General features: G+C 59.3%; 2 protein-coding genes across 2 annotated transcripts in view; one reads left to right on the forward strand and one right to left on the reverse strand.

The window, feature by feature from the left end:
• The first annotated feature begins 395 nt into the window (after window positions 1–395).
• PTGES (prostaglandin E synthase) lies at window positions 396–8,797 on the forward strand. The gene is made up of 3 exons (XM_084236754.1): window positions 396–564; window positions 2,664–2,746; window positions 8,478–8,797. Exons 1-3 carry the CDS (start codon window positions 430–432, stop codon window positions 8,725–8,727), a joined length of 468 nt encoding a protein of 155 aa, XP_084092880.1. The 5' UTR covers window positions 396–429; the 3' UTR covers window positions 8,728–8,797.
• A 6,821-nt stretch (window positions 8,798–15,618) lies between these two features.
• Window positions 15,619–23,641, reverse strand: part of PRRX2 (paired related homeobox 2) — a gene marked incomplete at its 5' end in the record, with an annotated part of 40,438 nt that continues 32,415 nt past the window's right edge. The window contains 3 exons of the mRNA XM_084238126.1: window positions 15,619–15,960; window positions 16,756–16,934; window positions 17,450–17,637. Coding sequence (XP_084094252.1) covers window positions 15,825–15,960; window positions 16,756–16,934; window positions 17,450–17,637 — 503 coding nt within the window. The 3' untranslated portion in view covers window positions 15,619–15,824. The remainder of the gene's footprint in view (window positions 15,961–16,755; window positions 16,935–17,449; window positions 17,638–23,641) is intronic.

Raw genomic sequence — 23,641 nt, forward strand, 5'->3', positions numbered from 1 at the left:
AGTCTGGGGGCCACTGTTCAGGCAACCGCCCATCTGTGTCAGTGTCCAGGTTGCTGTGAGGGTGGACAGCTCAGGCTCTGTATGTGCCGGGACCCTCAGGAACACTGCGTCCTGGGAGTTCCCGGTCGGTGACTGGCTTTACCTCACCCCCAGAGGCAGGCACTGCTGAATACCTTCAAGATCGTAGATTTTGAAAATTTGTGAGAATTTGTCAGGGGGGTGTGGTCCTGGCCTGTGGCTACTTGGCTACTTCGCGCAAGCTCCATCCCCTCGAGCATCAGGGGCCGGAGTAGCTCAGCGCCCCGCTCCCCATGGGCTGTGGGCGGTGCTGAGAGCTCTGGCCTCCCTCCCTCTTTTGCGCCTCCTCCCACTTTATAGAGATCCAGCAGCTGCCTGCTCTCTCGTCTTCCCAGAGCTCCTGCCACCCAGATGCCTCCAGCAGCCCTGGCCCTGGCCATGGAGGGCAGCCAGGCGCTTCCGGCCTTCCTGCTCTGCAGCACGTTGCTGGTCATCAAGATGTACGTGGTGGCCGTCATCACGGGCCAAGTGAGGCTGCGGAAGAAGGTATGTCCTGGCACGCATCCCCTCCCGCTGGCTGCCTCCCACAGGACGGGGGCAGGGATGGGGACTTGGGGAGCAGGACTGGGGTTCTGAGTGCTCCCAGCAGGCTTTGGCTGCTTCCCAGCACACAGATCTGATATTTTTGGGGTGGAGTGGGAACCAGCACATCAGGAGTCTGAGAAATATTTAAGTGGAAATTCCCAACTCCCCAGCCAGGTTGCTTAGAAAGTCAGCAGAGGCCAGCTCCAAAGCAGGCTCTGTCGAAGCCTTGCAGGCGGAGTCTCCCCCTTTAACCCCAATCCTTGAGTCAAAACAGCACAAAGAGGCCAAAAGCTGAGGTGGGCAGAGAAGGATCGGGCAGCCCGTGGGGACGGCAGGCCCTGCACCGAGGGCGCTACCGCCCTCCTGGTCATTGCGGGGCTGCTGACCACCCTCCCAGGCAGGCGGAGACCAGCTGTTCCTGGCCACTGTGCCCCGGCGGGCCCCTTAGTCCAGTTCAAAGGCAAGGACAGGCTGGCTCTGGCATCACCTGGGGGGTAGGGGGAACTTGGGGCATCAGGGATTTTGCCAGGAGCCAAGCTCAGCCCCCCCGCACAGGTACAGGCAGGACTGAAGGCAGGGCAGCCCCCCACATGAAATAAGTCAGCTTCCCGACAACTCTTCTGGGCTGAGCCGAGCTGAGCCCTGGCTGGGCAGTCTTGTGCTCCAGTTCTGTCTGCAGGGTGTGCAGCCACGTGGGCTCCAGAGAGCTGCCCACTGAATGCCAAGCCCCCCTGAGGGTGTCTCGAGTGCACAGACCCCGGGCAGGGTCACCAGAGCTGAAGGCCTCCTGCCACAGGGCCCATGGAGAGGCACTCTGGGCTTGGGGGCTCCTGTTCTGGACGTCCCTGCTGGAGTGGGGCAGTGGCAGGCCCCCCAGGCCGAGCAGACGGTGCTGGGACAAAGATTGTAATGGCTCCAGGGTCAGAAGCAGATTTGCTAGTGGGTGAGCTTGCGGGGACTGGCTTGCTCGGCTGCCTGCAGGGAGCAGTGCCCATGGGGCTGGAGCGTGACCTTGTGATCGCTCCACTTCCTGTGAGAGAAACCGACATTCGTTGTGAGCCCTCCTCGTGCCTTCTCCGGTTCTCTCACTCTTCATGTTGTGGATGAGCCCACCCTGACCCAGAGTTCACACATGAGGAAGGTGGGCTCAGGGAGTTCAGAGACCGTCAGTTAGTGTGGAGCTGAGGTTCTCACCTGCACCCTCTCATTACACTTGGTTCAAAATCCAAATCTTTCAGGTGCCTCCCGGACCCCTCCGGACCCCTGAAATATCCCCTTGGGCCTCTGCCCTTTGTCCTTAATGCTCTAACGTGTATTGGTTTTCTATTCCTCCAACATGCCCATTTTCTGACCTCAGGACCTTTGCACATGCTTCTCATAGTGCTTCAGATGCTGTTGCTACAAACTTCTCTTCATCTGGTTAATGTTGATGCTTCCTCCAAGCCTCAGCTTTAACATCACTGCCTTTGAGAAGACTCCTCTGGTCCCCACACTAGGTTAGGTGTCCTAGAAACATTAACCTGCTTTCTCCTTGACACTCACCACCTTGGTTCACAGATAACTCCCCTGTCACCCTGGGAGCTTCACAAGAGCAGAGGCAGGAGGACCCTGGCTCAGCCTGTTGAGCTGCTGTAACAAAATGCCGTGAACTGGGTGACTTGTAGACAACAGAGATTTATTTCTCACAATCTGCAATCTGGGGAGTCCAAGATCAAGACGGCAGCATTTTCGGTGTGTGGTGCAGGTCTGTTTTCCTGACTCGTAGACAGTCATCTCTACCTATCCACACATAGTTGAAGGGGTAGGGGAACTCTCTGGGGTTATGAGGACTGCACCCTCATAACCTAATCACCCCCGAGGGCCCTACCTCCTAATACCATTACATAGCGGGTTGGGCTTCAACATTTGAATCTGGAGGCCACCGACATTCTGTCCATGCAGAACTGGCACGTGCAGATGGCAGATGCTGGTGAACAGGCGTGTGTGTGACACATGGCTGCAGTCCCAAGGGATCGGGAGGCCCATCTCACCAACAGTAACGCTCAGTCGATGTATTCCAGGCTTTTGCCAACCCGGAGGATGCCCTGAGACACGGAGGCCCCCAGTATTGCCGGAGCGACCCCGACGTGGAACGCTGCCTCAGGCAAGTACAGGGGGGTCAGCTGAGGTTTTCTGCAGTAATTTAATTTAGTCATTGATTTAATTTTTAATCAACTGTGGAGAGTAACACATGCTCACAGCTCAGGATTACAAAACCAGAAGAATATTCAATGAAAATTCACCCCCTCCTACCTCTGAGTCCCAGCCAGATCTGCTCTCCAGGGGCAAAGGCTCTTAGCAACATCACACATCCTTCCAGAGACGCTTTCTGCATTTATAGTCAGCACGATGATCTCTGATCACCCTCTGATCTCTACCTTGCTTTCCCCACATCGTGGCAGAGATTGCTTCCTCTCGCTGGTGTTGGTCGTTCTATCCGTGCTGTCACACCTATGCTATCTCTATGGATGAGCCACTTTCCTGCTGATGGATGTTCAGGCTGATCTCCGTCTTTCTCTGTTACGAATGAGTCCATCAAAACCTCATCCATTTGCCTCTGTGTATGTGCGATGCAGTCAGATGGTAAGAAATTATGCCAACTGGTGCTGCAGTCTCCTCCCCCAGCTGGTGTGCGAGGAGTTTCTCTCGGCCCCACATCCACTGTTAAGACAGATCCCTGCCAACATGAGCGGTGAAAACGTGCCCCCCATTTCGGTTTTACTTTGCATTTCCTTCATTCAGAGTGAAGTTGAACATCTTTTCATGTACTTAGCAACCCCCCAGTCGATTCCAAACACATTTTCATATTAGAAAAATCAGAACTATTGTTTGCAGAGTTTGGGTAATATTTTCAATACCTAGAGGAAAAAGGAAAAACCACCCACAATTCTAATCACACTGACATTTTCTTCTAGTTATTCTTTGTCTTCTACATCTAAATTTGTTCTTAAATTTATGCCTGACTGATATACCCAATTTGCGGTTCTGATTTTTTAGATTTATTTTACTTACGCATATAAGTACTGGGGTGTAGGCTGGAGGTGTGGAGGCAAAAGGATTCACCAGAGACAGAGCGGGGAGCAGAGCAGGTGGGTCCACTGAAATCCACTGCTGAGGGGAGCAGCGGGGAGACAGGAAAGGTCTGCCGCGCCATGTGGGTAGCTCCCTGGCCAGGGAGGGAACTCGGGCCGCAGTGGCTGGCGATAGCTTCATAGTGCTGAGACTTCACCCCTGCGCCACCAGGGAGGCCTGGGGTTCTGATTTTTTTTAGTTAATATTGTTTTATGGGCACTTTCCAGGTCAGTAAATATCACTCAAAAAAAAAAAATGATGCTTCCAAAATGACTGCACGGTTCTCTTCTGTCCAGTCTCACTTGGACGGCCAGGCAGCTCCCTGTCCGCTGGTGACACCAGGGGCCTGGAGAGTGAGGAGGTGGCTCCTGGGGAAGGGGCTGCCGTGGAGAGGACGGCCGCTGAGCAGGAGTGAGGCAGGAGGCAAACTGGCAGAGCTCTCACCAGTCCCGTGCATCACAGCGGACATGGGTGGGACGCTGCTGTATAAACAAAGGGAAATTCTTTTATTAAAAGTGTGTGTGTGGGGGGGCGGGGAAGGCCTTATGGTTTTCATGGCCGTTGAAAAGAAATTACGTACTTGTGGTTTTAAAAATTACAGAAATGTGTCACTCGGGAAGTGAAACTCTGCTATTCTACCCTTTCTAAGATGGCTACAGTAGATCCAGCCACCCATCCAGCACTTCATGAGCACCTACTATGTGCAAGACACTGTGTTGAGCCCTGCTTGGACTACAGTGAAAAAAGCCCTCTCCATGTGCCCGTCCGCTCTGGTGGCCCACACCCAGCCACACCCCATCGCCCTGCCTCTCCCGGGCAGTGGACAAGGAGGTGAATGAGCGGTCAAGTTGCCACAGGGGCAGCCCGAGCCAACTCACAGGGGCCTCCAAGAGGAAGGGTTTGGCTTCCCCCAGGGCACGGGGATGAGGGGGCCAGGGATGCTGCAGTCAAGCTCCCTGAGGCCCAGGGCTGGCAACCTGGTCTTACCCACACTTGGTTAATTTTGACTGACTGTCGCTGTGCCCGGCAGAGACGACGCAAGCCGGCTCATTCCACCCATCGTGGACTTGTTCTCCTGAACGAGGTGACCCACCCCCGCTCCCCCAGGCCAGGCGTCAAGTGGTTGAAATTCAACTCGCTTTGCGAGTGCCTCTGGGCTAAGGACGGTTTCTATCCACCCAGTACCTATTCAGTGAGGACTTGCCCTGCCAGATCTGGGGGTGACTGGTCTCCCCCAGGCTCCTCCTCCATCTCCTGACTTTACATAACCTTGGGGAACCTGGTGGAGGGTGCTGAGAATCAGACATCCTGTCCGTTACTACCGGAGAACTGGCTAGAACCTGTCAGGAAGACCCTGGAAGCAAAGCTAGTTAAATATTAGACCAGAGCATATTTTAAGCTGCTGTTAGGGCCGCCCCGCCGCAGGGCCGGGAAAGCTGGGACATCCAGGCGCTGGTGCATCTGCCGGGGGGTGGGCACAGGCTGGCATCCCACTGTGCGCCGGTGCAGGGAGAGGCTGGGAACCGGGTTCCAAGGAGGATGCTGAGAGCAGCCACCTCTTCCTGGGGGTGCAGCCACAGCGAGGGGCCGCTTCAGAGTATCTGTTTGGTGTGCGTGGACTGCATCTGGTCCCGGGACCGCAGCCCTCAAGGCCCGTTGACATCACTCGACACCTTCAGTGGGTGGGTGGGGACTGAGGCCCAGAGCGGGAGAGAGACCTGTCCAGGAGCCAACGAGAGCCCCCCAGGACTGGGGCTCTCAGCCGGCACCCCTTCCCGCCTCACCATAACGTGTTTCTATTCCTCTGGCCTGGGTGTCCGAGGGCGTTCGGGGGTCAGACCAAGAGGGCAAAATCGGCTTTCACGTTCATGCCGGGACGGTGTCCAGACGAGGGTGACAGAGACAGAGAGGGCAGCTGGCCTCAGGCTCGGCGTGGATGTTCTCAGCATGTCTGGAGACCATGTACCGGGGCCCGGCCAGTCTCCTGAGGAGGGGCCTGGCGCTGAGAGGCAGGAGCAGGCCCGAGGGGCCAAGGAGCTCGGCTCGACTGGCAAGTGGGTCCAGCCTCCTCTGCTCCCAGCCTGCCCTCGGCAGTAACCTGATTTTCTCTATTTTATGCCTGTTTTGACACTAAGCAGCCAGTCTGTCGTCTCAGACCTGAAATTAAGGAAGCCACCAACGCAGATGGGCAGGTGGGCAGAGGGGAGAGGACGCCCCGCTTGGCAGCCAGCAGCCGTCCCAGCCCAGGCGGCCCGGGGGCAGCCTCGGTCCCCAAGCTGTGACTCCATGCTGTCAAGGCTGGTGTTGCAATGTTTGCCGAGCAAGGGGCGGGCCTGATGCGGGAAGCTCGCGAGCCCAGACTAGTGGGAATTTGCTTTGGATGACTTTTACCTTAAAAAGTGGTTGTTACTGGAATGACACATTTGGCTCAGCGTCTACCTGCTATGTGACTCCCAGAGCCTGCAAATCAGACCCTGGTCGGGAGGCAGGAAAGGCTTGCTTTCTTCATCCCAGACTTCCCGTGGGTCCTTGCCTTGTGGGGGCCTCACTGTGGCTTTGTGGGGACACAACCCAAGAGAGGAGAGTGGGCTGGGCCAGGCCCAGGGGCTGAGGGTAGAACTTCGGCCCCTCTTAGCCCTCGGTCCCGGAGCCCGGCTCAGCACCAGCTTTGTGGTTTCCTGCAAGGGCCCCTTCCCCGCCTCCAGCCCTCCTTGCCCTGCACCCTCTCACTCCCCCCGCATTCTGCCCGGCAGGGCAGGGCACCTCTACCCCCGCTGGAGGTCTATCCTCACCCCTCCTTGCCACCTCCTGTCCATCCTCACTCCTTTCCCAGCGTCTCCCCTCACCCGCTCTTCGGGGCTGGCCCTATCTGTGTCCCTTAGACTGTGATTCTGTAGCACTTTCTAAAAATGGACTCGCTCCTAAAACAGAAACACTCTCTGAGGAGCAGTCTCTGAATGCGCAGGTCTCACGGGCTAGCTGTGCTTTTCCAGAAACTTTCAGATAAATAAGTATCGCAAGAAGGCTCGTCCAGGTGGAACCTCTTGCGGGTCACCTGTGGCAGCTAGACCTTGTGGGGGGCACTTCCCGGGGGTGCTCTCTGAGAGCAGCCCTGGAGGAGGGCACACTGCACCTTTGCCACCAGAGGGACTTTAGAGAAGCACATGGTGCCTCCTCCTAAGTCGGGTGAGCGACCGGCTTGAGTGGCCCCGTCCTCGGCTCCCTCTCCCTCGTCCCTGTGCTCAGGATCTGGCCAGCACCTGCCTCTCTCTGGAGTGGGCAGACGTAGGCCTCCCACCCCCAATCACTCCAGCTTGCGTTCCCGGGGACCTGGCCCCAGGTTGGGATTCAGGGGAGAGAGAGGAGGGAGGCGCACGCTGGCATCAGGGTGCACAGACAGAGATACCAATGGCTGTGTCCTGAGTTTGGCCAAAGAAAGATCCAGGCCCTGCTGGGTTTACAGAAGCTTTTAGACACGCAGCCTCCTCATCAGCCTCACAGGACCCCTCTCCAGCTCTTATCCAGCCTCACCTCTCACGAGCCAATCTCCACCCTCTGGCTGCACGAGCCACTTTACTGTCTCTTGAATGCACTGTGCTCATTTCCACCTCAGGGCCTTTGCACATGCCAAGCTCTCTGGAAAATGCTCCCCCTATTCAGCGAGCCCCTCATCACTCAGGCTCTAGGCAACCGTGGCCTTCTCTGACCACACTCACCTCACAGCAATGGGTGATGGAATGCTCCAGGCCCCCATCCCATGGCCCTTGCCTAAGGACTGCCTTGTCAGTGGTGGGGGGAAGAGGACCCTGCAGCAGGTCACCCCAGGGGCTGCTGGGCCAGCCCCGTCCCACGAGCACAGCCTTGGTGAAATGCCTGCCAGCCGGAGGGCCGGGAGAGGGCTTTCTATTTCTGTGGCGCTCCAGTGCCTCACTCATGTGGCCTGTTCTCGGGGAGGTCATGGCCTGGCCAACGCGTTCCTATTAATTAGAGCTTCCAATATGCCGTCTATGACTCCAGTCACTTGCTCAATCTCTAATTTATGGGACTTGATGTTCCTACTCTCAAGGGAAGCTGCCCATCAGCAGGAGGCAAGGAAAATGTGAACCAACTCTTAGCAGATGTGGGTGGGTTTTCTCTCTCGGTCATGTATTTACAGCGGGGCTACACAGGGCCCGACCCCCACCCCCGCACGCACACACGCACACACGCACACACGCACACACTCGATTATTTTAAACAACAGAAAGCAGGACAGCAAACTGAAGCCAAGAGCTCCGCCAGGCCTGCGATTGGCCGGCTGCAGTGAGTGGAAGCTGTCCTTGTTATTCTCACCCTTGAGGGCGGCGGGGGCTGGCTTCTTGCAGAGGCAGAGGCAGACAGAGCCAGGCGTGGATTTCAAGGGCTCTCAGGCTCTGGCTGGTCCACCTGGGAAGGCCCAGGAGCCCATGTGCGTGGCAACCAGCTGGGGTTGCGTCAAATGGAGCCTTTGTCCTCTGAGCCCTGGTGTCCCAGGTCAGCAGGGAAGAGGGGGAGACAGGTGGGGGCTGGTCCTGGCAAGCCCCAAGGCTTCGCATGATCCCAACATCAGCCTGCTGTGGCTCTCGCCCGTTCCCCGGGCTTCCTCTCCTCAGCCAGCTCGGGGTATCTGGCTGTCTCTTTGTCCCTGCCATGAGGACCCCGAGCTGACCCCACCAGGGGTGGCCTTTCAGGACAGAGACTGGCCCCAGTGCTTGTGCCTGGCTCACGCGCCCCGTTCCTTCCAGAGCGCACCGGAACGACATGGAGACCATCTACCCCTTCCTGTTCCTGGGCCTCGTCTACTCCCTGCTGGGGCCCAGCCTTTTCATCGCCCGGATGCACTTCCTCGTCTTCTTCCTGGGCCGCATGGTGCATACCGTGGCCTACCTGGGCAAGCTGCCCGCGCCCACCCGCTCCCTGGCCTACACCCTGGCCCAGCTCCCCTGCGCCTCCATGGCCCTGCAGATCATCTGGGAGGCCGCCCGCCACCTGTGACCGCAGCCGGCAACCCGGGGCCCCCGGAACGTGGACTCAGCGCCCTTCGGAGACCTGCCACTTCCTGCACCCAGCTGAGCGTGGGCCCTGGGCCCTGTGCAGACGGGTGTGAGTGCTTTTGGGTGTGCGGGCGTGCACACGTGTGTGCCTTGGGTTCCTGGGTGAAGTAGCTGATTGGAAACACTTAGAATCTGGTTGTCAGGAGAGACATTCCTTCCGCTCAAATGGCACAGCACCGCGGAACACCCTCCCGCCGCCTCCCTGACAACGGGGATCTGATCGGACTTCGTTCCGGGGCCTGACCCTGGGGCCACTGGATCTGCGGCTGTAACGGATGAGACCCGTCCCCAGGACTCCAGCCGGCCAGCGGACAGGGGCTGACCCTGCGTCCTCGGCCAGCTCCCGCACACGTCCCCGTGGCGGCCTGGCCTGGGAGTCACTGCCAGGCCCCCCAGACGAGGGCCAGACCCCAGGATGCAATTTTGCAGTTTCTCCAGGGGAGGTTCGGGGTGGGGGTGCCCTTACCTCCTTTTGTCCCACCGTGTGTCTTTGCTGGATCAACCAGTAAAAGGAAATTTTCGGCTCTTTCAGAACCACAAATGTGTACCCTTGAGCGATTGAGGGGGAGGGGCCTCTTCTAGACTCTTCTTCTAGACACCTGTGCCTTCAATCATTGCACAGAGTCATCTCAGCCCGCAGCCTGCAGCCTCCTGAGGCTCCTTCCTGGCGTCCACCCCGCCCAAGGTGCCCGAGGCCCCGCTCCTGGGCACTGCTGCTGCTGTGTGTCCATGGTGAAGCGCCTTGACCAGAGCATCCTCTCAGGGCTCCCTGAGGCCCTCGTGCCTCCCGCCAGGGCTCAGTTCACTCAGGTGGATGCTGAGGGAGATGCCTGGAAGCGTAGGTCACCTCAGGATCCGCCAGTCAGCATCCAGGCCTGGTTGCAACCAAGGGCACCTCTACCTTGCTTTCCCTACCCGCGGCCCCCCACGGCCCCCTTTTCTCCAGCATCGGGAAATCTCCCTGCACCTGGACATGTCCATCTCCCATCACCCTGCGGTCCCCCAACTGCAGCTAGGGGGCTGATGAATCTGCAGCTAGGGGGCTCAGGGAGCCCTCGGCGCGGGTATCCCGGCTCTGACACACACACACCCCCCTCCACCCCCCCAACCCCGCCACTAGAGGGTCGGGTAACATTGCCCCCTGGTGGCGAGACCAAGGCTCCGCTCTGGGGCCGCAGGGCAGGCTGAGCCTTCATGGCGAGAAACGATTCCAGGAGGGAAGCATTTCTGCCTTTTAGATGGTGGAAGAAAGGCTCTGACAGGAGTGGTCACTCACCCAGAGTCCCTGAGCCGAGGTAAAGCCGGAGGAGCGCCCTAGGGTGCCTCGGTGCCTGTTTATATCCTGTGGCTGAGCTGTGCGATGCCCGGGGGACTCTGAGCCGCAGGACTCCCTGCAGCTCAGTGGGGTGGGCCCGAGGGCCTGGGACTGTGCAACAGCCTCCCAGCAGGGGCCCTGCTCCAACCTGGGCCCCCTCCCCCCCAAAGCCAGGGTGGCCTCCCTACCCCCAACCCCAGATCTTATCCTCTCCCCCTAGGGTGTGTGTTGGGGGGCAGGGGTAGGGCAGGCATAGGACAGGGTCTGCACTGCTGCCCCAGCTGTGCCTGAGTCTCCAGGTCTTGGAAGAGCGCCTGCTCCCGGGGCCTTCCCACAGGGAGTGCAGTGTGTGTGAGATGAGTGTGGGTGCACGCGCGCGTGCACATGGCGGAGAGCAGGCTTCGGGGGTCTGGGGGGAGGGGTATCCCAGATGGTGGTGTCTGTGCAGGGGGCTCGAAGTCCCCATGGCCACCTTGGACTTACTTGCTTTTACCATCACTTGGAATTTTCCTTAAAAACACACCTGCACTTCCTCCTGGGGCTTTCCTCGGCCCCTGGGGATATTCCTGCTCCCTGGACCCCACCATCCCAGGGGCCTCGCATCTTTTCAATCATCTTTGACTGTGGGATCGTTCCTTCTCCAGGCCACGTCAGCACAAGCCGAGCTTCCGCGGGCATCTTTGTACTTAGCGCCCTGAACACCTCTGCTTCTTTAAGCTTCTTTTCTAGAAGCCACGTAATTGAGCCAATGGGACACGCCCGTTTCTAAGGCTTATTGTCTTGCAAAAAGATGGTTCCAATTTGGATGGATTTTAAAGAGTTTTGTCAATTTTTAGTACCCAAGTTGGGAAATTTGCAAGTGTCTAAATAAGAACTAGAGACCACCCACAATCCCACCTCCCTGGGAACACCACTGTTCCTGTTATGATCTAGGACTTTCCCGAATTTTTTACTATGCATGTAAAATCTATTGTGTATAGGATGCATAAGGTAGCCTGATATAATTATAAAATGCACCTTAAGCGTATAATATGCATAGTAAGTGTATGTTGTGTATATGTGTGTATCTCCAGGAGACAGAGGCTGTGAGGTGGGTGGCATTTCTTCACTCTGGTGACAACAGTCCTTGCTCTTGGCATCTGCCAGCAAAGAAGACCTTGAGTTGCTTTGCTTTTAAAGTTTGAATTATGAAAACAATAGATTTTCCAAATCTAAAATTATAACATTGAACTATTCTTTCTCAAACCACATGCTGACACATCCTCCGACTGTCTAGAATTTTGCTGCTTTTGAAAAAGTTGACACTGTACTGCAACACTCGCTGCTGGGTTTTCACTGGCAAAGGAGGGGCGGTGAGGAGACTGCCACAGGCAACTGAGGGAGTAGGGAGCAGGGTGAGTGGTTGGGACGGGGACAAGAAGGGTTACATCTGGAGAGGGAGGCCAGGGCTCAAACCCCTGGCTTGGGTGATGAAATTTTGCTGGAAGGGCCCCAGGGCGCCATTGGCGGCGTGAGGCAGAGGAGGAACATGACAGACAGAGGCTGGTACGTTAGGGCAACCAACCTGTTGGCTTGTGCAGAAGGGCCTGAGAGGCGAGAAGACAGGCATAGACTGTGAGCAGAGGCCTCATGCCTTCTCTGCAGTGAGCCTGGCGTGGGGTTTTCTGGGTATATCGAGGGCAGAGCAAGGTCAAGCTCAAGGTAGACTTTCAAGACTCTCCACTCTTATTCCTTTTTCATGCTGTGTAACAAGATGCCACAAACACAGCTGCTCAAACAACACCTACGTGTGCCCTTAATGTCAGGAGTTTGGGCTCAGCTTAATGGGTCCTCTGTCCGGGCCTCGCAGGCTGCACACAAGGCTTCCTCCCAGCTGAGACCCTCTGGAGGCCTCCTCAGGGTCTGCTTCCCGGCTCAGGACTGAGCTCCCCAGGGTTGCAGGATTGTGCCCTCTGCTCCAAGGGAATGGCCCCTGCAGGGGCAGCTCACAACATGGCTGCTTGTTGACCAGAGACGGGAGAACCTGTCTTTGCTTCCAATCTCTTCTTCCGGGGACACCTGGACTCTCTTTTAAAGGGCTCACCTGGCTGGGTCACCGAGGTTAACCTCCCTTTTGATGAAGCCAAAGCCAACTGATTAGGACCATAGTTTCACCTGCTAACGCCCTCCTCGTTGCCATGGCTACGCTCCCACCCACCCCGGGAGGGGCTCCCACAAAGCTGTGGCCATGGGGTGGGGTGGTGGAGCCCCTTGGCCTACCCACGCTTTCCTCAGCCTCCTTCCCGGGGTGTTTTGGTTTGCAACTTCCCAGATAGTTTTTCACCTTGCAGGTGTGAAATGTGTGATAAACACCTTGTGAGGCCCGGCTCCGCCCCCCTCGGCCCCCACCCCATTTGGAGCTTAGAGAGGGAAAGGCTGGGTGACAACATGCAGACGTTTTCGGGGCTGTTGGTACAGCCTCTGGAGGGCGTGTGCGGAGTTTCACCCCGCGCCCCTGCTGATGCTTTGGGGTTTGCTCTCGCTTTGTCCTTCAAGAGGTCGGTCCGCGCCCGCCGCGCCCCCTGGCGGTCAGGGAGGGGAGCGCCCCGGGCCGTGCGCCTGGCCGTGACTCCACAGCGCCCCCCAGGGGCGGGCGGCGGAGGCGCAGGCGCTGACACCCCCCCCCCCCCGCGGTGGTCCCCAAGAGGACTCTCCAGAAGAGGGGGCGCCCAGGGCGCAGGGAGGGCAGGCAAGCACAGTGTCATTTCGCCCCAGGACTGCACCCCTTTCCCTGTGCTCCTCTGCCAGAAACACGAAAGCGGCTGTTCATGGAGGGTCGCAGCCAGGACCCCATCCTGGGGGGTTGCAGCATGACCCCCGCCTTACAGAGGGAGAAACTGAGGCCCTGGGAGTATCTAGCTGCAGCTAAAACTGGTCTTTAAAGAGCAAGACGCTTTCCTTCAGTTTCTTTCTCTCTCTCTCTCTCTCTCTCCCTCCTTCCCAGCTTGAATTGCTTTACTTGAAAAACAAACCACAAAATAGACAGCAACCCACAGTGCCCCCGCCAAGCTGGCTTGGCCAAATGGGCCAGGGAGGCAGAGAGAGGACGACCCCAAGGCCTCCCTGCTGGGACGGAGACTCATCCTCATGGAAAATTATATCCCGGGACGCTGCCCATACAGGCCTGCAATTAGGCCGCAATAGGGACAGTGCGGTTGGAATATATTTTTTTGCCGGGAGGGCCCCCGCCAGCCCGCGGCTCCTGCACAGCATGTGTGGGTGATGACGCGGCTGTTTTCTCCAGTTCGCTCAGGAGGAAGTGACAGTGACATCCTTCTGCCCACGGCCGCACCAGTGCCTCCGTGGGAACTGGGCCCCTGGCTTTTTCCAAGGTTGGCATCCTGGAGACCCACCTTCCAGGCCCCGGCCAGAGCCCCACGCTCGGTGGCAGGCAGCCCCGACCTGGGATGCTTTGAGGCGCCTCCCTTTGGATGGGGACTGGAGAGAGGCCTCTGCCTGTCTGAGCTCGAGCACTGGCTGGAGGTTTGGGGGGGCCTGTCCCAGTGGGTGCTCATGCTCCATTCAGGACTTTCTGGCTCAGGGATTCCAGGAAGGCCGTTCTTCCTGGTTCTGGGACCCATGGGCTGTCACTTGCCGGTGCAAGTGCCCCCGGTGGGGACAGGAAAGGGGGGATCTCAGCGAGGGAGGACCCAGCTCAGGCCAGTCTGGTCCCCGGCTCCAGTCCGGGTGGAAGGGCAGGCCAGCACCCCAGAGGCCTTTACGAGGCAGGTCCTTTTTCTAGGGTCTCCTCCTCCATCTTGTCCATGTTCCTGAGCCAAAACCTGGCCCCAAAGCTGCTCCCTCTCCCTCAGTCCATCAGGTACCACATCTGCCCCTGCTGTGTCCGGACACCTCCTAGGTGCTCCCACTGCTGCCCCATGGCCCTCATGCACACCAAATCCCTCCACCAAGCTGACCCCCTCCATGGCTCCCCACCAGCAGCATGACAGCCAAACTTTAATGCGTCCAGGACACCTCCTCCAGGAAGCCTGTCCAGATGACTTAGACTTGGTTTGGGGTCTCTGGGGCCAGTGAACCCCGTGTGAGCTCTCACTCTCAGGGCCCCAGCACACAGTTCAGGGAATGAATGGCAAATGGAGCAGAGGCCGGAAGTGAGCAAGAAAACAGCTCTGCTCGCCCTCCCAGCCCCTTCCAGGGCACAGGTCTTGCCCTGGTGTAGCAAGTCAGGCGCCTGAGCCAGCTGGCAACAGGGGAGCAGAAACCCCCTCCCCCATGCCTTCAATCAGAGCCTGTGCTCCCTCACCCCATCAGTGTACCCCCCACTCCTGCCATCCAGGGTCCCAGCCCCCATCTCAGGGGAGAAACCGTCCACCAGCTGAATGAGGAAGTCCCACGTGGCGGGGCCACCTTCCCGGGACAGGTCTGCCCTTCTGAAGGGGGCAAGGCCGAGCCCCAGGACCACGGTCCCGTGGGGGGGATTTTGGATGAAAGGGGAGAGAGAATATAAAGGGACGAATCGGGGGAGGAAGGGAGGGTCCTCACTTGACCCGTGGGAGTACCTGCACCTCCTAAAACAAAGTAGGGGGCAGGATTTCATGTGCTTTGAGCTTTTGGAGCTTTTGGGGCGGTGGCTGGGAGCACTGGAGCTTCCTGGGCACTGGGGAGCCGAGGGCAGGCAGAGTCAGGGGACTGGGTCCAGCCCACATCGAGGTGTGGTTTCTGTGAGAGGTGCCCCTGCAGGGGGCAGCCAGCTTCATCCCTTGGCCTGGCCAGAGTCCTGCTTCCTGGGGGCTGGCTGGGGCCCCTTTCTGCAGTATGTTAACTTCCCTGGGGTGATTCCATCAGAAGGGGTGGCAAGGGCCGAAGGTATTCAGATCACCCCCTCAGCCCAGTGCCAGGGGCTGGTGGTGCCTGTATCCTGTCACCCCCAGGTACCATCCGCCACTGGGTAGGCTGGGGGACTTGGGAGGTGCTCTCATGGCCTCAGCTGCCCTGTGGGCCTGCTTGGGACTTTCCCTCTGCACCCCCACTTTCTGGGGCATTTGACCAGGCCCCTCATTGTTCAAATCTCCACAGGGTCCCACATGTCTGCATGCCCAAAGCAGGGGACCAAATTCTAGCATCAGCCCCACTTACCCCCTGACCAGTCCAGAAACCCATGGTCACCCTCTGCCCCCACCGTCTGGCAGACAGACACTCCCTGTCCAGAGAGGGGAGGGGCCCCGCCCGGAACCCCACAGCAGGCTTTCTCCCAACACCTGGCGTTCCCCGTGGCATCGAGCTGGGGGGACGGGTCCAGGGCAGGTCTCTGTCCCCCTTGGGCTGGCCTAAGCTAGGCCAGGGGCCCGTGACCGCCACAGACCAGAGCAGGGCCCCAGAAGGCTGTCCCACGTCAACTTGGGGCCCTGATCTGCCCTCCCGCAACTTCGGGGGCTCAACACATTTTTATTTCTTAAAGACAAAAGATTTTTGGTTTTAATACACAAAATGAGTGAGGTCCTTGTGAGCGCCTGCCCCGCTGGCCGGCCCAGCCCCTCCGAGGGCGAGGGCCGCAGTCTGGGGCGCTGGGGACGAGGGGCTGAGCGGGCCCAGCAGTCTGGCTGGGGAGAGGGGCCAGGAGCGCCCGCCAGCCGGTCCCGGCTCAGGCGGAGGTCACGTGCCGCGGGTCTCCCTCTCTCCAGCTGTCGCGAGGCCGGGAGGTGGCGGGGTCCTGGTGGCCGGCGTCAGTTCACCGTGGGTACCTGGCTGTGGTGCAGACTGAACTCCTTGGCCTTGAGACGCAGGCTGGCGATGCTGTTGGCCATGTTGACCCCCGGGGTGGCGGGGCCCGAGCCTCCAGGGCTGTAGGGCGGCACCGTGCTGGGGTGACAGGAGACACAAAGACACCCGGTGAGGCCTGGCCGCGCGTGCTGGGTCCCGCCTCTGCTCCTCTGGCCTCCTGTCCTCTGCTGCTCTCCGAGCAAGCCTTCCCCTGGGGTGGGGACCCCATAAGGCTGCAGGAATTGGGGAGGAGGCCAAAGTGCCCGGGGCTGGCATTGCGTTCCTGCTGGACTAGAAGCTTCTGAGAGCAGGGTGGGTTCCGGGTCACCTCCAGCACCTGCACCGGGGCACAGGTGAGCAAGGTGGGACGCACACACCTGTTCTTAAGGACCACTCTAGGCTGTTCCGCCCCAGGTAAGGACAGGGAGAGAGGAGGAGGGGGCAGCTGGGGGCTCTGGGAGGCCGGCATGGGCATCGCTGGGCTCTGCTCCCGTCAGCTGGCCCCAGATCTCACCGCCCACGAGAGCTCAGCTCCAGCAGGGCAGCTCTCAGATTGAGGCGTGGAAGCACCCCTGGGCGCACAGAAACTCGACTCCCTGGCACCTTCTCCCTCTTTCTTCCTGCCCTGCCACTTCCAGGGTTGACCCCAGCGTGGACTGGGGCCTTGGGGTCCGCCCAGGCTGGCTCTTGTGCAACATGGTCACATGCACTCACGGGCACAGCTGTGCACACTCACACCCACACACAAACACACTCACATGCACACTCAGGCAACCCTCACACACACACACTTGCCCACACACCACAGAGGCCCCCCATCACCGGGGCACCTTCACAGCTCTCTCCCGGTCCTCAGGTCTGGCTAGTGCGTCTGCCAGCAAGGCCCCCGCTCACCTGTAGGGGGACGAGGCTGTCCAGGAGAGATAGTCGGGGCTCAGGGCGGTGGGCCGGGGCGCCACGGGCTGCTCCATGGCGGCCTCCTGGCTGTAGGACTTGAGCAGCGAGGCGGAGCGGCTGGCCAGCATGGCCCGCTCGTTTCGGCGGAACTTGGCCCGGCGGTTCTGAAACCAGACCTGGGTGAGGGCGGGAAGGAGGGGTGAGCAGGGCGCGGCGGGCTGCCGGGCCCGAATCCTCGTGGACTGGGTGTGCCTGTCCCACCACCAGCCCTGCAGGGGCAGCTGCACCTCTAAGCCTCAGTTTCCTCACCCGTAACGTGGGGGTGGAGAACGGGCGAGTGGATGAAGGAAGGGGTAATCGCACTTGGTCACTGAGAGGCTGTGCTGAGCGGGGGGCGTCCTGGCCCCTCACTCATTGCTGGCACAGAGGAGGCACCTCACGCTTTGACTTCGATTTATTAAAACCCCCGTGCCAGCCTCTGCTCCAGGCACTTTACAAATATATTAGCTCGTTGGATTCTCATAAATAGGCCCGGGGGATCCGCACTCACGGAGGTCCCGAAGGAACAGAGGGGTGCGGTCACTTGCTCAAGGTCGCACAGCTGGTGGCAAGGCTCGCATGTGGACCTCAGCCTGCAGGCCCAAGCACTCTAGCTCGGGCCTCCGCAGCGGGCACGGCCACCCGCGCTCACCTGCACGCGCGCCTCGCTGAGGTTGACGCGCCGGGCCAGCTCCTCCCGCACGAAGGCGTCTGGGTAGTGGGTGCGTTCGAACACGCGCTCCAGCGCCTGCAGCTGGCTGCTGTTGAACGTGGTGCGGTTTCGCCGCTGCTTCTTCTTCCGCTTGGCTGCACTGCCCCGTCCGGGGCTGGGACACTCACCTGCGGCAGGGCGAAGGGTCAGCAGGGCGGGTGCACACAGTCCCCACCAGCACCCCCAGCCCCTCCAGGGTCGCCACCCAGCAGCCAGCTCAGCAGGCGGCTCTGAGCGCCCCACCCACGCCTCCCCCTGCAGAGGCAGGTCTAGGCGGGAGCGGGAGACCTCCCTTCATTCACTGCTCCCTCCCTTCATCTGCCCACGCACTCCTCCTCACCAGCTTACTGAGCACTGGTGACGTGGCAGGTGCACAGTGCTGGGGCCTGGGGAATACGTGAGCAAAAGCAGCCAGGCCCCTCGTGGGGGCCAGGGGCAGGCACCGCTGCCAGGAGGGACCACTCGCCCTGCCAGGGAGGAGCCGCCTAGTGTCCTCGGCACCCGGCCAGGCTCCGGGCAGGGTAAGCCCTCCACGCACATGTGATGACACAGATAAAGAGCAGTAAGGTCACGATTCTGGGGGCCCCCACACAAGCGCTTCGGCACCCGCAGATCTTCAGGTGCATACAGGAGCCCTACAAACAGTTGCGGTCATCCTCACCGCTCCCAGTTCACTGAGGGAGAAGGACCAGGGCTTCAGCCAGTCCAAGTTCAAGTGCCCAGTAAGTTACCGGTGGAGCAGGATTTCAACCACCGGGCAGATGCCAGCGTGCTGGTCCCACTCACCAAACCCACGCTGCTAGCTGCCGAGAGCAGTCCCGAAGAGGCCCTGGGCCCAGAGGTACCCTGCTCTGCTCCTGACACCTGGTCTGCGCTGGGCACCGGGGGAGATGAATCAGAGGCTTCATAGGCAGGGGAGGCCTGCTACGGAGTAAGGCCTCCGTGCCACAGAGTAAGGGCCTTGCCAGCTCCGGTGGGTCACAGGGACACGTCAGGGTGCGCCCTCGGGAGGGGTGGTGCTTTAACTGCCCTTCCAAGGATCAACCAGAATTTCCCAATCATCACAGGGCGAGCGGGGAAAGACCAGGGGTGAAGCCCAGCAGGGCAGCGGACCACTGGGCTGGGTGCAGAAGCAGCAGCCCAGGGGAGGACACCACACCACCCCGGGAAGGCACGGGTGAGCGACTTCTCTGCAACTGTCACCTTCCAGGCCTGTCCTCTCTCTTGGGAGGCTGGGTTGGGGATTTAGCTACCGTTTCTACATTCAAATTTTTACCCAAGGGCAGAACCATTGACCCTTCATTTTCTAGGGCCCAGCTCACTGCCCATTCCTCCAGGGAGCCCTCACTGACCACCCGAGACAGTGAGGAGTCCCCTCCCCTCCACTGGGCTTACCCAGCGCTTGGAACCAACACAGCCCAGTTCAGGGCCCCCTTGTGTATCTGATCTTCCTATTAAAATGTGTATCTTACTCACAGTGTCACGGCACAAGCCACGGAACAGATTCCGCCCCAGAGAAGGGTGCAAGGCAGCGGGCACACTCTCTCTGCCAGCTCCACCCCACACTCGCATGCGTCGCGCTGCGCACACAGCACTGAGGCCTGGAATCAGTCATATTGCAGGCACCATCCCATCTCGCCAAGCCCAGCCTGCTTCCTCCTCACTGCTCCCCACATTTAATTGGCCCTCAGACTCCCCCCGACCCGTAGAAATTGGCTTTTTAAATTCATTTTTTGGTTCCCCTTCTAGCATTGCTTTTACAAATGCTCAATGTGTCTACTTTCTCCCCGCTCCTCGCCAACGGCAGCCGCGTGCCGTCCTGCTCCCACTTCCCCCCGCTGACACGCGCGCCCCGGGAGTCCCCCACCCAGGGCACAGAAACCATCCCCACCCTTCCACAGCCCGCGGCCCAACCCTGTGCCATGAGCCCAGAGGGGCACTCGGTTTGTTTCCAATCTCTTGCAACAAAAAGCAGCCACCACCAATAACCTCAGGCAAACACGACTTTCTATTTTTGAAAGTGCATGTTCTCCACAGACTCCTAGAAGTGGGGTTGCGGGGGCCATGAGAACCCCCTCCCCCCTCCTCCCTTCCCACCAGGAGGCCTGCTCTGCCCAGGAGCTCATGGTCAGCCTCCTGAATGGCAGTGGGCACCTCACGTGTCTGCTGCCCTCCATACACCCCACCTTCTTCACAAGGCACTCAGCATCGCTCAGCTGAGCACCTAGAACACCCCAAGCTGGGGAGGACCCCACTGACCCCCTGCTTTTTAACAAGCTCCCTGGTTAGCAGGCGTTACCGACCCGCTGATTGGGATCCAGGCAGAATTGTCCAGAAGTGGTCATGACTGTGGGGGAGGGGAGGGACAGGGGGCCTTACAGCTGGGTTTGGACCGGAATTTCTCAAAGGAAGGTAATTTTGCCCCAGAGGGCATGTGGCAACTGCCGGAGCCATAAGCTGGGGTGTGCTACGTGCACCTCAATACACAGGCGATCCTCGGGTGAGAAATCCACAGGGGGAGGGGGAGGGTCGGGTCAGCACCGCCCCCTCGGGGAATTTGTGCAAACGTGACCAAGTGGGGGTGGTGGCTGAGGGGCCCCCCGGGAATGGCCCGGCTGGGCCGCGTCAGTCTTCACTCCTCACCGCGTTGCTCCAAGAAAAGGCAAAGATGGATGGGGATTGTCTGCCGCCTGGGCCGTCTCTCCACCCTCCTCACTTGGGAAGAAACAACAAAGATTCCTGCGCTGGACACCGGGCTGAGCAATCCAGCCCACGCTTGGAAGCTTCTGGAACACCAGCCATACTAGAAGAGCCGAGTTCTGTCCCCTCCCGGCAGGCCGCTGGGCCATGTGCTCAGTGCAGGAGGCATTTCAGCCAAAAAGACTTTTTTGGGAAGTTTCTAGCAACTCGGAACTGAGGGTGTTCCGAGTGGAACACCACTTGAAAAACACGTTGCCCGCCCAGGGGACACCCACGCGGGGCTCCACCTCCGCAGCCTGGCGGGCACCTGGACAAAAGTGGGGCTCCACAGCCTCTGCCCAGGGAGTCCCCGCACCCGCTCTCAGGGGTCACCAATTCTCCACACGGGGACACTGAGTGGGGGGGCCAAGGACAGGTGGCTGGGATCACACCCACGTGTTTGGGGGCCAGCAGAGGAGGCTGAGTCTCCACGGGGGTCTCCTACCTCCACCTCCTTCCTGTGGTGAGGGTGGGGGCGCTCGCTCTGGGTCATGGTTGGGCAGGGGTCTCCAGGGTCTGTTCTGAAGGCTGACCTCACCCCTGGGAGCTGCGAGGACACCGGCATGTCCCAGGTCACCCGAGGTCCCCGCGAGGCGCTCCGCACAGCAGGGTGCCCAGGGCATAGCCATTGCTCAATAAACGCACGTCCTTAGCTGTTACTGCTTTTGTGCCTGAAGACGGCCTCATGTCTCAAGGTCCTGGGGTCCCCTCACCCCAGTCCGCTGTAGAAAGACGGGCCGCAGCCCCGGCGGGGTGCAGGCGGATGAGAGGCAGGCCGGGTTGAGGTGACCAGGGCTGGAGCCGGCTCTGGACTTGGCTGGGCCCTGGGACCCACGCCTGCTTCCCACCGGATGTGCCGGGTATTTGTTACCATAAATTTCTGAATCACCTCCTGAGAAATGCGCTGTGGTGGGCGTGGATATCCTCTGGGCTCCACGCTTGGGCTAAAGAGCATTTGGAAAATAAATAGACTGAGCCTGCGGCCAGCGAGGGCTGTGTGAGCAGGGCTGTGCCTGCCGCTTCCTTTTGTTAAAGTCCTGCTTTTCTCTGCCATTAAAAATAAGGCCTGAGGGGCCTCCCTGGTGGTGCAAGGGGTTAAGTGTCAGCACTGTGAAGCTGTCTGCAGCCACTGCAGCATGAGTTTGATCCCCGGCCAGGGAGCTCCCCACATGGCGCAGCAGACCTGTCCTGTCTCCCCGCTGCTCCCCTCAGCAGTGTGTTTCAGTCAATCTGCCTGTTCTGCTCCCCACTCTGTCTCTGGTGAGTCCTTTCACCTCCCCCACACCTCTGGCTCACACCCCAGATCTTCTATGTATAAATAAATAAATCTTTAAAAAACAAAATAAGGCCTGAAATTGCCTTCGTCGAACAGGGCTGTGAGGTGGTCTTGGAGGGGCTGGATGGGGAGAGGGAAACAAACGTGGCCTGTGGCCTGCGGCCTGCGGCTCCTTAAAACCAAAATGACTCGGTCCCCATTAAGTTACCACGTTAAAAAAAAAAAAAAAAAAAGACCAGGGCACCGTTTTCTGCCATTAAATTATTTCACACGTCCCATTTATGTGGCTGACAGGGGGCCAGAGACATTTAAAAACTGCTCTCAGCCAAATGATCAAGTGTCCCTTGCTCCTCTCCCCTGCACCCTTGGTTTTCTTATTCTGTGTAATTTAAGGACCTAAATGGTCTGGAGGGAATTAACTGCAAATTCTCCCTAAGACAAATAAACGCAGCCTCCCCGGCCCTGCCTTTCTCCGCTCTGTTTGTTTTTGCTTCAAATAGTCAGTTCGCGCCTGACCCCAGGGCCGCCGTGCGCTCCAACCCAAATAAATAACTTTTATTAATTAGCATTTATTCTGACCAAATAAGCTGCACTCACCCCCGAAATTGTGAGCACTGCCAACATACTCGCGAAAATAAACAGCGGATCCCCAGGAACCTGATGGGGGTTTGACAAATTAACACCGGGCCTTGGGCAAAGAGCACGGAAGCAGCACAGAAGTTTACAGCCAGGAACTCTGAGGGGGCCGCGGGGAGGTCAGCAAAGAACACGGTCCCCCCACACCCAGGTCTCTTAGTAGAAGATCTGGGGTCCGCTGAAGGACCTGCGGGGGAGGACTCAGATGGAAACTCTGGAAACCGTGTCCAGGCTGCGTCCCTGGGCCCCAGGCCCCCCCAGGCTTGAGGCAGGATTTCTCCCCTCCTCAGATTCGAGGAGAGGCAGGACAGCCCGGTGGTTAAAGAGGCGAAGTTTCCGGGTTAGGGTCTCAGGTCAGCCCAGCTCCCCATCAGAGGGGCCGGGGGCAAACTTTCCACCCCCAGCCTCAGGAATCTCACTGGAAATGGGAACAACAGAAATTGCCTCAGGGAGCCCTCAATGGCAACCCTACCTGGGCAGCTGTCAGCCTGATTTTACAGATGAGGAAACTGAGGCACAGAGGGTTAAGCAACATGCCACAGTTGCACAGCTAGTAGAGGCTGGAGCTGGGGTCTGAGTCTGCTGATGGGCAAGAGTCCAGGCTGTTAATCACCTTGGCAGTGGCGACCCTAAAAGTAAAGGGCCTCCCCCACCCCAGTCCTTGTGAAGCGGGGTCCTGAGGGTCTCTCCAGGGGCTTGGGGGTATGGGACAGCCCAGAGGAGGGACGCTGGAGTCGACGGCGGCATCTCTGGGGCTGAGGCACGGGCATGGCGCTGGGCACATGGGCTGGGGGCTGGGAGTGGAGTACGGGGCAAGGTGGATTCTAGGAGGGGAGGCCTGCAGGCTACCTGGCCTCTGAGACCTCAGGGCAGGGGCAGGCCTGGCTCTGAGTCAGGTGAACAGCATTTGAAGGAAGGACAAGGAGGAGGGAGGAGCAAATGGTCCCTGGAGAAGCACATCCAATTCCAAGTCTTCCCCAGGAGCAGGCCCCACCAAGGCTAGAACACCCAGGCCAGGGCCTGAGAGCTGGTTTCATCTCTGGCCTCAGTCCTAGTGCTCAGGCACCAGGGATGAGGCCGGGGGGAGCGGAGGCTCTGGTGAGATCACACGCCACTTTGTCATCAGTGTCCCCCTGGAGGCCAGGCCACATATGGGGGGGGGGGAGGGCAGGCAGGACTGTCTGCTTCACAGCAGGGTCTTCCTGGGATCTGGACTCTCTCCTCTAAAGCACAGAGGGCCTGACGTGCTGTACATATGACCCCAGGGGCCACTGGACCCCCCTCCCACGCCCCAGGAAGCCCCAGCAGAGAAGCCAGTAGGCCGAGGGGATCTCAGCAGCCAGATGGCAGCCTGTGCTTTTTCCCACCCCGGGGTCTTTGCACATGCTGTCCTTTCTGCCTGGAGCACGACGCGCCATTGCCTGGCCAGCCCTGACCCAGCCTTTGGTCTGAGCCTCAGTGCCCTGCCCCACAGCCTCCCC

The sequence above is a fragment of the Talpa europaea genome (genome assembly GCF_964194135.1).
Source record: "Talpa europaea genome assembly, chromosome: 7".
Classification (NCBI taxonomy): Eukaryota; Metazoa; Chordata; class Mammalia; order Eulipotyphla; family Talpidae; genus Talpa; species Talpa europaea.

What these genes read in the sequence shown, in the direction of transcription:
- PTGES (XM_084236754.1), top strand. Translation starts at nt 430, where the DNA reads ATGCCTCCAGCAGCCCTGGCCCTGGCCATGGAGGGCAGCCAGGCGCTT. An exon ending in AAGTGAGGCTGCGGAAGAAG is followed by an intron (nt 565 to 2,663) that starts GTATGTCCTGGC and finishes GATGTATTCCAG; the next exon opens with GCTTTTGCCAACCCGGAGGA. An exon ending in GACGTGGAACGCTGCCTCAG is followed by an intron (nt 2,747 to 8,477) that starts GCAAGTACAGGG and finishes CGTTCCTTCCAG; the next exon opens with AGCGCACCGGAACGACATGG.